This window comes from Myiozetetes cayanensis, unplaced genomic scaffold (genome assembly GCF_022539395.1).
Source record: "Myiozetetes cayanensis isolate MyiCay16 unplaced genomic scaffold, myiCay2020 scf4, whole genome shotgun sequence".
NCBI classification, from domain to species: Eukaryota; Metazoa; Chordata; class Aves; order Passeriformes; family Tyrannidae; genus Myiozetetes; species Myiozetetes cayanensis.
The window spans coordinates 49,230,332-49,248,293 of NW_026087631.1; the positions used below are offsets into that span (position 1 = coordinate 49,230,332).

Consider the following 17,962-nt stretch of genomic DNA (forward strand, 5'->3'; position numbering starts at 1 on the left):
GCCTCGATGCGCCATTAAGAAATACAGACTGGAGACAACTGAAACCAGAGACAAGTAAGGATCCAAAAAGCTGGAAAAGAATGGATGAAAAGCCATGGCCTTCTATGACACACATGACTTTTTTTTTCCTCATGTTTGTGGCTGGGAAAATCAACACTTACAAAATACCTTTTCAAAGCCAATAATAAGTGAAATTGTCGATGTAATCTTGTAAAAATTGGATGAAACTCTGATAAATATGAGAAGAAAAGGAGAGCTGATAGAGAATGAATACCTTGGAGTGTGTTCAGTTTGTTCATGAATCACTGTCTTTAAAAATAGGGGTAGGCTGGCAGGTTATAATATGTGTGATAGTATTAGTGGAAATTGAAAAACTCATCCGTTTAGTAGAGTGCTATTACTTCCGTTCTTAAGGAAGTAATAACGAAGGTAGATTTTGTTGATTTGGATCTTTCTTTTAAATCATTACTACTTACAAGAAAAATCAAGAACAAGAAAACAAACAACCTCTTACAATTCACTTAGAGGGAAAGAAACACAATGAAATGTGAGACAATAAACTTCTAAAAGCATTTACTCACTTTTAAAAATTATTTTAGCGCCTATTGAATATTGTAAGTTGAGGAGGTTTGTGTTGCTAAATTCTCTAGGATACCACTTTTTCAAAACTACCTGTGTCCTTGAAAATCTCCGTCGTGGTATATCAGACAAGTGGGACAGACTGTAAAATGAACAGACCATTTTTTAATCTTTATTGAGTTTTTCTTTTTTCTGTTGGCACCAATACAGTTGATGGTTAATTTACCCAAAAGTTATGGTCAAGTTTAAAGGGAAGCACATCAAGATAACCTACCGGAAGGCAGGAAGGCTCTGCAGAGGGATCTGGATAGACTGGAGAGTTAGGCTGACTCCAATGAGATGAAGTTCAACAAGGCCAAGTGCCAGGTCCTGCACTTTGGCCACAACAACCCCCTGCAGTGCTACAGGCTGGGCACAGAGTGGCTGGAGAGCAGCCAGGTGGAAAGGGATCTGGGGGTGCTGATTGACAGGAAGCTGAACATGAGCCAGCAGTGTGCCCAGGTGGCCAAGAAGGCCAATGGCATCCTGGCCTGCATCAGGAACAGTGTGGCCAGCAGGAGCAGGGAAGTGATCCTTCCCCTGTACTCAGAGCTGGTGAGGCCACACCTTGAGTATTGTGTTCAGTTCTGGGCCCCTCATTTCAGGAAGGACATTGAGGTGCTGGAGCAGGTCCAGAGAAGAGCAACCAGGCTGGTGAAGGGACTTGAGCACAAGTCCTGTGAGAAGAGGCTGAGGGAGCTGGAGTTGTTGAGCCTGAAGAAGAGGAGGCTCAGGGGTGACCTCATCACTCTCTACAACTCCCTGAGAGGAGGTTGTAGCCAGGTGGGGGTCGGTCTCTTCTCCCAGGCAATCAGCAGTAGGACAAGAGGGCACGGGCTTAAGCTCTGCTAGGGGAGGTTTAGGTTGGATATTAGAAAGGGGTTCTTTACAGAGAGAGTGATCAGGCATTGGTCTGCCCAGAGAGGTGGTGGATTCACCATCCCTGGAGGTTTTTAAAAAGAGATTGGACATGGCCCTTAGTGCCATGATATAGTAATTAGAGTTGGATCAGGGGTTGGACTTGATGATTGATCTTGGAGGTCTTTTCCAACCCAATCTATTCTATGATTCTGTGATTCTAAATGCTCTCTAACCCATCTACAACATGTAGTGTAATAAACAAATGATATCTGTTTCATGTGAATATAAAGCAGTAAATTGTCTTAAAGGCATTTTTTGCAGTTAATTTACAAATATAGAAAGCTGAAGTAGAAGTTACTGTTGTTATGCTGCAAGGATTATTTTTTCCCTCCAGGCCACTAATTTTTTGAAATCATCTAAAGATGTATGAATTCTACCTGTGCTTCATTGTTTTATTCTCAAAAAATGTTATTACACATGCTTTGTGCTCTGACTTATTAAAGATTTAGTATTCTGTAGTAATATTTTACTTATTTTGAGGCTATAATGGAGGGTTTAATTCTGAATCAGTTAAAGAAAACCCCATCCGTTCTTTTATTTTGCTGTGGTGTTTTTGCCTTTATTAGTGAAATAGAAAGTTTTGACTGCTTGACATTTGTTGGTCTTGCCATACTGTAGCAGAGATTTTCAGATGAGTTTAAGTGTAAACTATTGGTTTTGTGAAGGTTTGAGTAAATATCTTAGCAGTTCTCTGCTTTTAATTGATTGGGTAAACTCATTTGTAGTTCAATTAAATGAGTGTATAGTAGATGAGGTGTTGTAGATGAGGCTTTTGGGAATGGCTAGGAATATACAAGAAGTTAAACAAGCTGTGAATCAGTAAACATGTAGGATTCTGGCCAAGTCATTAAGCTGTCTGTCACTTTTTTCAGCCAGTCAAAACTTTCATACTTCCCAAATTTTAAACTTTTTATGCAATCACAGCAATATTTTTTCCATATTCCAACTTGCAAGAGGTAGCAGGTAGTAGTAGTCCATCTCGAGTTAATATCAGCCTGGTTTCCTGAAATAGTTCAACAAAATAAAGATTACACTTGATCCCAGGGAAGTGAGTTATGTTAGTTCAAGATGTCTTCACCAATTTATAAATGTATCTGCTTAAACCAAATGCATGATAGCACTTTTCGTCCAGCCTGGAATGCTTCTACTTCTACAGGGACGGCAGTGTCAATATGTACATGCATACTGGCTAATGGTGTTGCTTGATAAATTTAAAAATTTGGAAGCAGTGTTATCGTGAGCAGGTGCTGCACCTAACCTGTGAGTATTCGTGTCCCTTCTCTACTCTGTTGATAGTACTGTAGTAGGAATGGGACTAAGGAAGTTACCCAACTGTAGAATAAAACTCCATGATTCAGGTTAATTCGTCATGCCTGGCAGCCACCAGTTTAGAAGTGGAAGGGGAGGGAGGGATCTGTGTCTTTGTAGGTTCACTTAAGTAGCACCAGACAGTTTACCTATCAGAATTTTGGAGGGCAGTTTCATCACTTTGAATCTGTGCTTATTATTTACTAGCTTCCGTGAAGATAGAAGGCATTTCTAGTGTTATGTATGAAAGGGTAGTTTAATTTTTCAAAACTGATGACGTACTAGAACAACTAGGACGAGTACCAGTTGTGAGAGAAGGATCAAAGCCATCATGTGCTCTTCGTCATGTGGCCAACTTCTCAGGTCTTTCTGGGCAAACTGGGTTAAGTCTGAGATTGTCCCAGAGCTCAGAAGCACTGGATGCTTACATCAGGACTGCTGCAGTGCTTCAGATAGCCTTTCCTCTTACCCCTGGCTAACTTTGATCTGGTCACAGACACTTCCTAGCTATGGTGTGGTGCAGTGCTGCTTTTAAATTCTGATCTTAAATAACCATCTGTAAACTTCAGCATATTGCTGCAACGTGAATCACAGCCTCACAAGTAGCTTGTCTTCACTGGAGGCAATGTCAGACCTAATTCTGGGCTCGTACAGTATTTAGCAGTCCCAGGAAATTGCTTGTGAAAGTGAATTTTACCTGATCAGCAGGGGAAATTTTTAAGCTATGAGTACAGCACCTGTGTCTCCACAAGAGTTCAAAGTCCTTTGATAGATTAGAAAACAGGGTAAAAGCAAGCAATATGGCTATATTAGCCCTAAGCACTGAATGTAGAATGGATTGTAAAATGGCTCTAAAATCTGAAGTTACTGAAGAGCTGCAAAGTAGGTCTGAAGCCTGTCTGACTTTTTTCAGTAATTAAAGATTTTCAATTTAGAGAAAAAACAGGAGTCACGGCTGTAAGACTGGAGTAATTGTTTGCAAAATATTTAATTTGGACTAATTCAGGAAACCAGTTAAATATATTAGCTTTTTTTCACTTGTGCACAGTGTTTGATAATTGTGCCTAGCTAGATGTATTATGGAGATACTTTCTCAAGCTGAGATTTATTTTGGAAGTGAAATAAACTAATGTTTGAACAGTGCTAAAGTTGATTAATGTTCTTATTTCTCTTGAAAAGTAAACTTTTTTTACTGTGTTGAACTACAGCGTCAGTTTACACAGTGAAACTAGGGGATGTTTTAGAAATTCCTGTCACCATGTTATGAAAACAGAAAGCTGGGGGGAGAAAGGAAAGCAAATTCCTCATTTGAAACCATTGGAGTACTGCAGCACTACCACTCTAGTGGAGGCTTTGAAGGCAGACAGAGGATGCCACTGTCATTGAATGGATCAACAGGGCAATCTGGGTTTTACACTATTTTTGTGTCAAAGATTCCTTAAATTTGATATTATCTTTATAATATACTGAAGGTCACGAGCAGCATTTAATGATAAACATGCTGCTGTCTGGGGCATAGTTTTCTTCCTAAAGTATAAATGATGTTTGCTGGGGTTACTGTGATGGGAGGATGTGAGGATTTTAGACATTTTTCTATGTTAAAGACCATTTAAAAGCACTTTTTGTAGCATAAACAGTGTATACGTATGTAAGAATGAGGAAGACTATTACGTTGCAGTTGTCCTGTGAATCTGGTACACTTGAAATAAACAGTGTTTTTCTGAGGAATAACGGAATCCCAGAGGAAAGTCATACAGTTGTTTGCTTGTGACTGTAAGACTGGAGAATGCAGTTTAGACAGCTGGAAAAATCTAGCCAGAGTGTCCCAGATAGTTACTGGGCTAAAGAGTCTTTGAAACTTAATGATTAATAATTTTTAAATATGGTAGTAATGATCTTACAGATGCACCTGATCTGCAGTGCAGAGGATTTATTAAGAATCTGTAATAATATGCTCTTGTACTATCTACCTCTCAGAAGTGCGTCTTGGCACACTGTCCAGTCTAAAACTTTTGAGAAAGATCTGTGTGCCGAGTCCTCAGTTCATTCATATAACCAGGTTTTTTTTAATGGACTGAGGCTTCAGGCATTACTTTTCTACATTCCAGGAGTGCATAGGGGGACTGAAACAGGGAAAAGATGAAATTACAGGAGATTAAGAAGCTAAGGCTGAAAGACAGCTGATAGGAACAAACAAGAGAGGAAAACCAAAACATAAGGGAAAGAGTTGTAATGAAGGGGTGGAGAGAGAAGTGAATATGAGGGGAGCAGTAGGAAGAGGTGCAGGACAAAAGGCATGAAGCTAGCAGGGAGAACTACTGGAGCTGAATTTCAGCTCAGTCTGTATTCCAAACTGAGGGGATTTTCACCTACTTTCATAATTGTCTTTTACCTGCTTCTTATCTTCTTTGCTTCTGGGAAGATCTTCATAGAAATAGTAAGGCAGGAGTTGCTTTTTGTGTGTAAGTAATTGTATGCTGATAATTGGACCTCATGGGGACAATAAATAGAATTTAAAACTTCCATAATTGAGTCCTACTTCCATATGTCTTCCCCTTCCCCCCCATTTTCTTCTTTGAGTCCTTTCTTTCTATAAACACTTACTACTGTGGTAGTTATATTCTGGAGATGGTATGAGCATTAAATGCTACAAAGTAGATTGCAAACAGGGCAAACATTTTTAGGATTTACCTCAAGGGATTTTGAGAAATGCAACTGTAATGTCCTGTGTCAGTGTTTCACAGCAGGGTGATTCCTTCTCCTTAGCTTTGAAAGACAGAAGATTTACCCAGGTGGTCTTCTTTCCCTTTGCTTCCCTTGTCGCCTTTACCTTATCTAACCAGACTCACAGGAAGCTATACCCAGCAGGCCAGTGGAAATTCTGCTTGTTAAGATACATTATAGTCCCACATTACCATGTGGTTAATACACTGACCTTTGTTTCAGGTTACCTACTGGTGACTTGCCTCTGATACAGATCAGTGCTCATGTCAGGGACTGAAAAAAGGATGGGGGATTTTGCACCTTGTGATGAGGGAGCCACCCCATCAAGCAACTTCTGAGCAACCTTCATAAAAAGCCTGTGTCATTTTTTAAAATCCCCAGGACTGAGTTATATTTACCTTACAGCAGACCTACAGAATAAGCATTTGTCACAATCATTTGTAACACTGTGCCATAGCTGGGTTTTATATATAATCCTTTGGTAATGGGGACGCCCAAAATCTGCCTGAGCTGAGAGCATTTGCTGTTATATCTGTTGTTTTTTTGGGGGAGTGAGAGGAAAATGGAAGAGAGTTGCATGGTTTTAGTTTGCATATTAGTTTGTGTTGACTGAGATTCATCCCGGTTATGAAGCAAAATGAGATTTGTAACCATTCTTTAATGTGGACGTCAACTACTGACTTTTATATAATATATATATATAATTTTTTAAAAAATATTATTTTCTAGTTTTAAATCTATTTTGAAATGTATTTTTAATAGTTAATCAGACTTTTTTTGATTTGTCTCTCCCATGTGAACTTTTTAGTGCGGTTTATTTTGTGAGACACAAAGAAACCAGACAAAGATTTGCCATGAAGAAAATTAATAAGCAGAATCTCATCCTCCGAAACCAGATCCAACAGGCCTTTGTTGAGCGTGATATCCTGACATTTGCAGAAAATCCGTTTGTTGTCAGCATGTATTGCTCCTTTGAAACAAGACGTCATTTATGCATGGTCATGGAATATGTGGAAGGTAAACCGTCTATTCTGTTTTACAGAGGAGGAAGAGAATTTTCTTACACCAAGAAAGAAAAATAACCCATGCAGTACTTGTATTAGAAAGCCCTCCCATGTGTCCTCTGTATTCTAGCTGTTCAGATTTAGGATCTAGGTCCAACAGCAAGGTGTTTGTTTGCATTTTTTTTTCCCCCCAGTCCTTATCTCCACTAAACAGCTTGTAAAACACTTGTGCTCCAGCTATAATGGGAAATAACTGCTCTTAGGGTAAGTTCCTTATAGACTCTAATCAGAAGTGTGCTATTATTCAAAGTTCATGTGGAAATGTTTGATTTTTTCCGGGGTTCAAATTTTCATTAGCACATGTGCGGGTATTTTTAATAGTTATTTTTACAAAGAAATAGGAAAGAGGAGACAATGGTGATACTGAAGAAGAACAGTGGACAGAAATGTAGGGTTGTGTGGTCTTCTCTGCCACTGACTTTTTTTTTTCCATTTAGATAGCAGAAGGTTTTTTATTGGTTTCTAGATTAATCTTTGTACTGCTCTCTCCCAGCTTTACACTGTTTCCAGTACAGTAGTTGGTGGGGTCACATGTTCAGTAGAATCATCTGATGAGAAAATGAACACTTATGACTGTTGTTTGGGTCCTTTTCTGCATCATATATGGTTTATACTGATCCTTTGTAGTATCAGTATATATCTGGAACATTTGTCCTGTTTCCACAGGTGGAGACTGTGCTACTTTGATGAAGAATATGGGTCCCTTACCTGTAGACATGGCAAGGATGTACTTTGCAGAGACTGTTCTGGCCTTGGAATACCTTCATAATTACGGAATTGTACATAGGGATTTGAAACCAGACAAGTATGTGTATGGAATACAACTGAAAGAGGACTTTGAAATTGGTAGATAAAATATGAAAGGTTTAAACTTGCTTTGAATATTTTGGGGTTTGTTTTTTGGTTTTTTTCCCCCCTGAATGATATATAGATTCACAGTTCTTGCACAGTATTTGAATTATCACTACTTGCAGTTACAGAAAATGTATTTTTTCCAAAAGAGCTAATAAAGAATTTCCTTTGTCTAAGATGGAAGGGGCTATCAGAGTAGCTAAAAAAAAAACTTACTCTTCTGTTTGAAATGGAGGGGAATGCATTTGGTTACTAAAGAAAAGTTTTTTCAAAGTATGGTCAAACCACTGTTTAATACAAAATATCATTAACTTGCAGCTATCTGCGTATATGAAAACAAAATTCAACAAATGGAGAAATATTTCTTGTTGCGTGATTTTCAGGGGCAATTTTGGTTTTTGAGAGGTTTGGGTTTTTTACTTTGAATATTTAAGAGTACAATATGGCTTCTATACATACAAATTAACATTACAGCAAGTAGCTGAAGTACACAGTATGGTCATTGAAACTCAATTAATCTTCTTCCTGTTCCAAATTAAAAAAGAAAAATAATCGGAGTCATGGGTGTTAGCTGACAATACCTTCATAGCATGATACCTTAGGACAGTGAAGTGTTAGTTACTAGCTTAATATCTGAGAGTTGTTTCAAATGCATGACCCACCTCATACTGGACCAGAAATACTCACGTCACTTCAAAGCCATCTATTTTAGGTCTTCCAGATGATAACTTTCTTCAAAGCTTGTAGCGTTCAGCTCTCAAGACTTGTGTAGTTCAATAACACATAAAAAGTTTGTTTACTTCTGATAATAATAGTAATAAAAGTAAGACTGAGATTTTTAACGTATTTATTTTGTATGTAGTTAAATGTAGTTAAGCCATGTTTATACTTTTACAGTGCTATCGAAACTTTTTTTTTTTTTAGGTATTACAGCAGTAATAACAATTAAAAGCACGTAATGTTGAATTATATCACTATAACTTCAAATCTTCCTATTTTTCAGTTTATTAGTAACATCCATGGGCCATATAAAGCTTACAGACTTTGGCCTGTCAAAAGTGGGGCTAATGAGTTTGACTACCAATCTCTATGAGGGTCATATTGAGAAGGATGCCAGAGAATTCCTTGATAAACAAGTAAGAAACAACATTTTTTTATTTCTACATTGAATATTCACATGAAATAGTGTGTTGCCAGCAGAATGTGCCATAATACCAAATAAACCACTGTTATTTCTGTTCTGGTTTTCCACTTGAGTATGTCAGTTATTTTTACTGATGCCCTGCAGATTGTCCTAGTCTTTTTCTTTCTACATTAGGATCTGTTAGTAAGATGAACAACCTAATTGTGTGCAGCTTAATCTGTGAGTGAGACAAATGGAAAACTGTTTTTATAAGGAATTCAAACGTCTCAGCAGAGTACTTGTGGAGCTCATTATGCATTGTAGAACCAAGGGTGCTAAAATCGGTGCTATGGCCCATTTCCCTTTAAGCGTGCCTCATTACCACTGCTCACAATCTGTTCACTAAAAGTTCTGTAAGATAAAACCACCACAACTTCCATGTAAAGAGAAGGATATGTTAAAAGTTAAATAAAATACTTGCTATGATGGGCTCCCATCTACAAAGCACAGAGGGTTCTTTGCATAACAGATACACAAATGTTGATTATAATGCCTCTTAATGTAGATAAGATGTTCTAAAAGCATTAGCTGTTATGCAAACGTAGCAGACTAAACCTTACAGAATTCCATATTTCCATATTAATTTATATTTCAAGAAGTATAAATGATGTGACATAGCTCAGTTAGACTCATTTTACCATCATGCTTATTTTCTTTCTTTTAGGTCTGTGGTACACCTGAATACATAGCTCCTGAAGTGATACTGAGACAGGGTTATGGAAAACCAGTGGACTGGTGGGCTATGGGAATTATTCTTTATGAATTTCTTGTTGGATGTGTGCCATTCTTTGGAGATACACCAGAAGAGCTGTTTGGACAAGTAATCAGTGGTGAGGATAATCACAAAAAAAAAAAAAAATCAATTTCTGTTAATAGTAAATGTATTTACATCTTTACTGATAGACCAGGTTTTCAGGCTAGTTTTGCTCAAAAACTCCACCATTATTGTAATACTGTAAAACACAATTTGCTATCAAAGTAATAAGAATAAATATGGATTAAAAGCTGAACTTACTATATATTTTTTCTAAGTACAGGAATTCAGTGATATATAGTAAAGTGGTTAAACTGCACTGTTAGGAAAAGAAAAGCAGTATCAGTAAAAAATTCATGCTACTATGGCAATAGTGATTTCAGACTTTGGTAAATAAATTATACCAGAGAAGAAACAGTTAAAATAAATTTGCATAAATGGGAAAATGCCTCATGGCATAATGAAGAAATTAACAAATATGTAATAAAACTCTAAAACAAATGTCTCCTGAATAATAAATAATGAGAAAGGAAGGAAACAAACTCAGTTCACAGATTGTTAATGATTTCATTGGTGATTGTTGTAGTGTATTGTTATTTCTGTAGCATCTGTTCTTCTTCCATTTAAAATTCAATAACATTCTGGGTCTTAACCTGCAAACTGACCTTAAGTGTTATATGGCTTGTGACAAAACTGAATGATAATTAAACAGACTTGTTCACTATCCTACCTGCTGTTTCCATAAATTTCCCAGATGCATAGATGTAGAGGTTCTCTATTTATGACACAAGTTTAACAAAATGGCACCTCTGCTACTATTTCCCTGTCTGTTTTATGGTCTGTTTAAAATGTCCAGAAGCTAAGAATGCACCTCTGCTTCCTTTTCTCTGAGAACGCGACAGATCCCCTTTTATACTTAAGGAGACACTATGTCATCATCTTGCTTTCCTCTGTCCAAGTTGAAAGCCAGACTTGTTTGTAAACTGTATTGATGTGCCTGTGACCCCTTTATACAACATCCTAGCTGTTTGTGGATTTATAACAATGTTGTTTTCTGATGTGGTATGCTGAGGCCTCAGTGGCAAAAATAATGAACTGTTTAATTAACACAAGGAGCAAATTATGTCTTTATTCTGAATGCCTTGTGGCTGCAATACTTATTCAGGCTTTATTTCCCAAATCAGATTTAAACTGCAATGGAAGCTGTAGGCAGGAAAACATGGAAATAACTCATGTTTTTATTGTATTTCCAGACATGGGCACCTGTGTTTTTATCCTTGCTCCTGCTGACTTGGAGAAGGGGAGGAAATAGTTTTAAAATTAATGACAAAATTTACACTTCAGACTTTTATTTTGCTTGTGGCATTAATTTTACATTTTGTAAAACATATGTGTTACAATCTAGCTGATGCTTATGTAAATAACTTTATCTGTTTGAATGCATCCATTTGTCTTATAGAAATTATTTTTGTTATCCTGATCTATTTCCATTCACTCTCCAAGGCTGTTGGTCAGCTTAGTTTCTTGTTTTGATTTTGACTTACCATTTTTCCCTTTATTTTAGGTATTCTTACTTTCTGAAATAATTCTTAGTGTCTCTAGGAGAACTCTTGTTGGATAAGTTTTCTGTGCTAAAATAAATGATCCCTTTGTATTTAACTGTAAAAACTGTGTTAAAGAACCCAAACTGTAGCCTAGACTTCTATTCCAGTTATTGTGGGCAAAATTTACATTCTACTTGAAATTCTATTTGTAAGTCTTGCCACTGCCTTCTTTGTAGGTTGCCATTCCTGCCTCCAAGTTTTCTCCCTCAAGGAAAACTGTGGGAGGCCGCAGTGTAAACTTACATGCCAAAAGTGATAGGAGTTGAAAATACTGCTCCAGAAACAGATTACGTTTCATGCCTGTTTATTTCAGTACTTTTCCTTAAACTCTGAAATACAAAGGTTAAACTTGTGTGTAGCTTCTGATGATTTTTTCTCCAGTTATGATTATTTTGAAGGAGAAGTCTAGATCGTATAATGACAACAAAGTCCTTAACAGCCTTCTATATTTCCGGAGCTCCTAATGTTCTGTTTCTCTGTCGCCAAAATTCTTATACCCTCCAAGAAACTTCTGCAGACTTTTGTCTAAAACCTGCAATATATTGCATTTGTGGAGACATCTTTTGCTAAAAACCAAACAAAACTTGCCATGTAGGCTTTTAGAAAGTTCATGTTCATGTGCAGCGTATCTTGTCTTGATTGCAGGATTTAGGTCCAGCTTGCCATGAAGTGCAAAAGCCGTAATAGTGTAAGAGTCGCTAGAGTAAGGTGGTTTTCCTTGGAAGTATGAGACTTTTGAAGAAAAGGTCCATTGTCACAGAGTGGTACCTGGACCTTAATCATGGGAGTAATGATTTCAGTGAATCTCCCAGCATTCCGTAGAAGGAATACAGATATGAACAGCAACTGCTGGGTCAGGTCAGCTGTGTCCATCTTAACAATAGTTTCCATAGAACATGACTACAATTTAAACAATGTTTGGGGGTGCAGGGAGAAGACTGTACAAGTTGTGCTAATATTTTGAAATAGTTTTCCATGAGCCAAGCATTTTTCTATTCTGTTGCTAAAGACTGTTTTGGGGTAAAGAATACTTATAAGGAAAATGGGAACATAATATGTTTATGGAGTCTGTATAGAGAGTATAAAATTAGAAGTAATTGGTATCTAACACAAAAAGTTGCCTTAAGTCTGCTTTGCTGCTAGGTGACAACTTTCACACAGTTTGTGCTGAATTTTGGGATCAGACTTAAGTAATAACAAACAACTTTCTGGGTTTTTTTAGATGAAATCAACTGGCCTGAAAAGGATGAAGCACCACCTCCGGATGCCCAGGATCTGATTACCCTACTGCTCAGGCAGAATCCTTTGGAAAGATTGGGAACAGGTTAGGAGGCACTAATTTTAAATTGTTAATGTTCTAGAAATTACTTCTGTGTTCAGCATTGGGAGCTTTTGTTCATCTGTTTGTTTTACTTGGGAAACTTCTGTCAGGACAAGCTGTATGACAACATTCTATTCTAACCAATGGTATTTTATAGATTCAGACTGGCAATATGAGCTTAACAGGATGATAACTGTTCTTTTTGGGGGGTTTTTTGGACTTCACAGACTTTACATGCTCTCATTTGCATTTACTCTTAAGTTGATAAGTATAACAGATTTTTCAAAGCAGCCATTGCATACGGTTTCTTCATTAATACAGTGTTAAATAACCAAACACAGAAATAGAGAAGGCTTCCTTTTTCACAAGTATCTTAGCTGGCAAATCAGTTCTCCAGGTTTTAGGATGGGTGATGAGCACTCAAACTCGTTATTCAGAAATTACTGTCATTCTCATTCATCAAGCACTAATACCTTGTATGAAAAAGAATTGAAACCCAAATGTAAACGTTAAGAAAGTATTAGGACTAGTGAGACTGCATAGGCTAATGAAAGAGCTATATGTTTATGTAATAGAGTTTATTTTTTTACTTGACAGAGCAGGACTTATTTGGGAGTTTCTGTGAGAGGCAGTAAGGAGGAATATTGCACATGATTTTTAAGGGATGATGTTTGAGAACCCAAGTCAGTGACTGTCATCCTACTGGGCAAAGCACTAGGTAAACACAACAGAAAAAGGCCTCCTATATAAAAGAGCCCAAACAGAAAGGTATACTTTGCAGTATAATTTACAATGAACTGTATGCCATGAATATAAATACATTGGGGATACTAAGGAAACCAAGTGGCAGGTTGAGTCAGCATGAGAGTACTTGGAGAATTGCTTGCAAAACTGAGTCCAGTGGTCAGACTGTGTTACATGTTTTTAGACCTCATTTAAAAAGAAGCTTTAGGAATCAGTTCATAACTGGCCTTACCACAGCTGCTCGGGGGAAATGTGAGTATAATCCAGACCCCGTGTATTATTGACTTGGTCCCAAATTACATGTCTTCCTTTGACTTCCTTTGGGATGTGGTGATGTGACTGAGATTTATGAACTTCATGTCCCTTCCTGAATGTCTGGGACCTGTGTGAACAACCCTTAGACTTCTCTGAAACTGATAATCTAGAGTGAGTGGCATCCAGCAAAGTTTATTGTGGTATCTTGCCCCATGATGAACAAGTTAAGAGTGAGGAAGGTGTCATGCCTCAGTATGTTCTCCAGTTGCTACCTTCCTCTTCTGCAGAGGGCACCACTGCCAAAGACAAAATGAAAATCCACAACTAGTTTTATTTCCTTGTCTTAAGTATATTCTTTCCAGACATTGGTTCATTGCCAGGATGCTTCTTCCTGGTAAATACGGTGTTAATTCAAGACTGTCACCTTGTGAGAGGCTGGGCCAGAATTGGAATGCAAATTCTGCCTCTGTTGCTACAGCTGATTGAGAAAGTGAATTGACTAGATTGAGTCTGGCTTAACTACTGAAATGGTCAGTGCCACCACGAGGAGCACCAGTGGTGCTCATTTAGGGACTGATGTCTTTAAAGCGTTTGGTTTAAGAGTTGACAGTCTGAAGAAAGAAATGAGGCAGCCATTTCTTTCAAGCCTGGGATTTAGAAATTTCAGGAAAGTTGTGGGTTCTGTGTGTTAGAAGCAGCTCACAAAAATGGAAGCTGCAGTGGCAGGTTAGGGTTAGGGTAGGCACTGAAAAATAGCACAGCTTATCCCAGGTTCCATCATGAATTTTAATTTATTGCATATTAGCAAGCTGCATAACACTTCATGAAAATTGTAATTGTTTATTTTTCTCAGGAGACCTGAGTGGCATAGGCAAGTTGAAGGAAGAGAAATAGGTACTAGTTTTGAAGGAAGAAAATTACATTAAAAATACTTCTTTGGGTTTGGAGCATCTGATACCAATCAAGAATTATAAAATTCTGATGTAGTATCCTATTACTGAGCTCAGAGAAATACTCTTTAGCTAGTGACTTATGATGAGATGTGATTTTGGTCTCCTTTGGGAAGATTTAGCTTCTATGAATTTTTCACTGGTGCAGTCAGAAAAGAATCCAACCTAGAAATCTTAGCACTGACTTAGAAACCAATCCTGGAGATTTTACTGTTTTTCTATGGCTCTCTCCGTACTTAGCCTTGATATTCAGGAGTAGACTAGCTTTATCAATATGCTAGGTTGACCCTGGCTGCCCACCAGGTACCCACCAAGCTGCTCTGTCCCTGCCCTCCTCAGCTCAATGGGAGGAGAAAATATGCAAAAGACTCATGGGTCGAGATAAGGAAAGGGAGTTACTTTCATGAGCAAAGCTCAGGGAAGTTAATTTGTTGCTAATTAACAATGGAGTAGGATAATGAACAATAGGAACAAATCTAAAACCACCTTCCCTTCACCCCTCACTTCTACCCAAGCTCACCTTCACTCCTCTGAGTAATTCACTTCTCCCTCTGAGCAGGTTAGGAGACAGGACACGGGGGTTACTGTCTCTGCTGCTCCTTTCTTGTCATGCTTTTACCATGCTCCAGTGTGGGTCTCTTCCATGGGGTGCAGTCCTTCAGGAAAAGACTGCTTCAGCATGGATTCCCCATGGGGTCACAAATCCTACCAGCAAAGTTGCTCCAGGGTGAGCTCCACAGGGCCACAGGTCCTATCAGGAGCCTGCTCCAGCAAGGGCTTTTGCATGGGATCACAGTCTCCTTTAAAGGGGCACCCACCTACTCTGCCTTAGGGTCCTCGATGGGCTGCAGGGGCACAGCTACCCTCACCATGATCTTCATCACTGGCTGCAAAGGAATCTTGCTCCAGCACGTGGAGCCCTTCCTTCTGCACTGACCTTGATGTCTGCAGGGTTGTTCATCTCATCTGTTCTCATTCCTCTCTTCTGGCTGCTGTTATGCAGTAGGTATATATTAAGAATACATACCTGTCATACATTATGAAAATAATATATTTCTTAAATACATTATCCCAGATAATGCTGATTGGCTGGTGGTGGGTCCATCTTGGAGCTGGCTGGCATTGGCTCTGTTGGATGTAGAGGAACCTTCTGACAGCTTCTCTTAGAAGCCACTTCTGCAGCCTCCCCCCCGCCACCAAAACCATAAACCAAATACTTTAAACCTGAGAGCAGGTTTTGCTGCTGCAGGTTATTTGTTCAGTTTTTAGAATTAGGTGTGTGCTTATTAATGACATCATCTTCCATCTTCCCAGGACAAAATTTCCAGTATTCCATTGTGTTCTTATAATTGTTTTTTAACTTAAAACTAGTGTAATTGTTTAACACACATTACAACACGCATTACAGCAGACAGTAATCAATGAGAAGATAAATGATAAGATACTTCCTATAGAATTGTGTATTACTGCCATAAAACACCAAAAGGATCTCTAGGTCAGCAATAGTATTTATACTGAGCAACTATTAAGAATAATTCTTCATTATTTTATAACTTGTGCTTACTCCCCTGGTGCACATATTTATATTTTTATAACTACTACTACGTCTGGTGATTCTGACTAATGTGTAGCTGACAGAAATATCCAGAAAAAATAGAAATGTTAGAAGGGGAATATAATAAAACAGTGCCACCTGTTAAAGAATAACCATAATAAAACAGGGACAGGGAGGATCTCAGACAGACTTAGGATATTCAAATGGAAATGGGTAGTAGATGTTCGTGCGTACAGCGGTGACAATGCCTTTCCATGATTGTTTGCATTATTGGCCAGGGGTTTAGTTCAATTAATGTTAGAGGATTTGGTATGGGTTGCTCAGTGTTTTTCTCTGGTTCCCCCAGGTGGTGCATATGAAGTAAAGCAGCATCAGTTCTTCAGGAGCCTTGACTGGAATAGTTTGCTGAGGCAGAAAGCAGAATTTATTCCACAGTTGGAGTCTGAAGATGACACAAGTTACTTTGACAGTAGGTGTTTTATGGTATTAAAGAAAAAAGTGATGAATGCCGTGTTTAAATAATCATTAATTTTGACTCTTGGTTACTGCTTAACAGCCCCTTTATCAGATTCACTGGCAACTTGCAGTTTCACTGGTGGATTGAAATTTCAGCAGAAATAGTCTTAAGAATAAAGTTTGACTTTGATTTAATATTTAAGCTTGGTATCCATTCTTCCTGATAAATTCAGATATTTTATTTCCCTTGTCTGTAGCTCGTTCTGAGAAATATCACCATATGGAAACAGAAGAAGAAGATGATACCAATGATGAAGATTTTAATTTGGAGATAAGACAGTTTTCCTCATGTTCTCACAGATTTTCAAAAGTAAGTAAAAATTACTGTAATCTAATGCATTGTGTGCATAAACATTTTTCAACTTTAACGGAGTTTGGAAATTATAAATATACAAGACATTAATAGGGCATTGTTTTTTCAAGAAACAGTGAAGTTAACTAAAATTGGACAAGAATAAAATGAGTAACAGTAAATCAAAACATGGAAAGATTCTGTAGGAAAGTTAATTCTTAAATCTTTAAGATACTAATGGAAAATTATATAAAAAATGATAGTGTTTTCTGTAGAAAATTCATTATGGCTTAGCAGAAAATTTAGGGAAATTGTTCTGTTAAATGCTAATACATATTCTTTACACTGTTTTTCCTGTACATAGTTTTCATGTTGCTCCAGTTGTGTCCTGGGTATCTTGCAGATGATATCATAACAAAGATTACAGTGTTATCCTATAGTACCTATTAATTTAATGACATTAGACTGAAGGAGAAAAGCAGGGTGGTGATTAGCATGTCTTTCAGTCAAGGAGAATTGTGGATTTTGAAGGAGGGATTTGAGTGCTCTGAATTGAAGGTGAAACTGACTGTCCAAAAGGTAGTATACCTCTCTTAGATGAGAGGCAATGGACACAGATTGAGAGACAGGAAATTCTGTCTGAAGACAAAGAAACACTTCTTTTCTCTGTGGAGTCTCCGTCCTTGGAGATCTTCAAAAGCTTCTTAACATGGTCCTTAGCAACCAGGTCTAGGTGACCCTGCTTGTGCAGAGGGGTTGAACAACATGACGTACAGTGGTCCCTTTCAATGTTGTTCTGTGGTTCTGGGAACATCTGTCCTACTGAAGGCTCTGTTACACAGTAATTGATTGGTTAATGTTATGTCACTGCATAACATTATGCAATTATGCATTATGAGTGTATCTCTCAGACTCTGTGCTGTTTGTCAGCTAAGCAAATAACAGACTTCCAGTGATCAGAGTTCATTTTTAATAAAGCATGTATTTATTCTTGAATTTAAGTACATTCTGATTATTTTTTCTGCTTTCCCCACCTGACTGGTAGGTACTAAGACAGTTTCTTGGGCGTTAGGGATTTTTGATCTTGCTTGGCTTTATGGTTGTGAATTAATCCAAGGTGTACATTAATCCTGTGACTGAGAAGGGCCAAGGCTTTGGATTTTGTTTGTACTGTCTTGGTTAACACTGTGAAATGAGGAGCAAACTGATTAATTCATGAGAACAGGCTATATTTGTGTATTCATATGTGAGGAACCAAGAATGCAAATAGGAAGGCATTTTAAGAACACAAACTCCTGAAA

At 37.9% G+C, this 17,962-nt stretch overlaps 1 protein-coding gene across 9 annotated transcripts in view; it reads left to right on the forward strand.

The window, feature by feature from the left end:
- The window catches only part of MAST4 (microtubule associated serine/threonine kinase family member 4), a 269,784-nt gene that overhangs the window by 235,279 nt on the left and 16,543 nt on the right, over positions 1–17,962 (forward strand). For all 9 annotated transcript variants that reach the window (XM_050330031.1, XM_050330032.1, XM_050330033.1 and 6 more), the window contains 7 exons: positions 6,380–6,588; positions 7,302–7,440; positions 8,491–8,623; positions 9,335–9,500; positions 12,251–12,352; positions 16,200–16,322; positions 16,567–16,679. In XM_050330031.1, the coding sequence (XP_050185988.1) occupies positions 6,380–6,588; positions 7,302–7,440; positions 8,491–8,623; positions 9,335–9,500; positions 12,251–12,352; positions 16,200–16,322; positions 16,567–16,679 (985 nt within the window). The remainder of the gene's footprint in view (positions 1–6,379; positions 6,589–7,301; positions 7,441–8,490; positions 8,624–9,334; positions 9,501–12,250; positions 12,353–16,199; positions 16,323–16,566; positions 16,680–17,962) is intronic.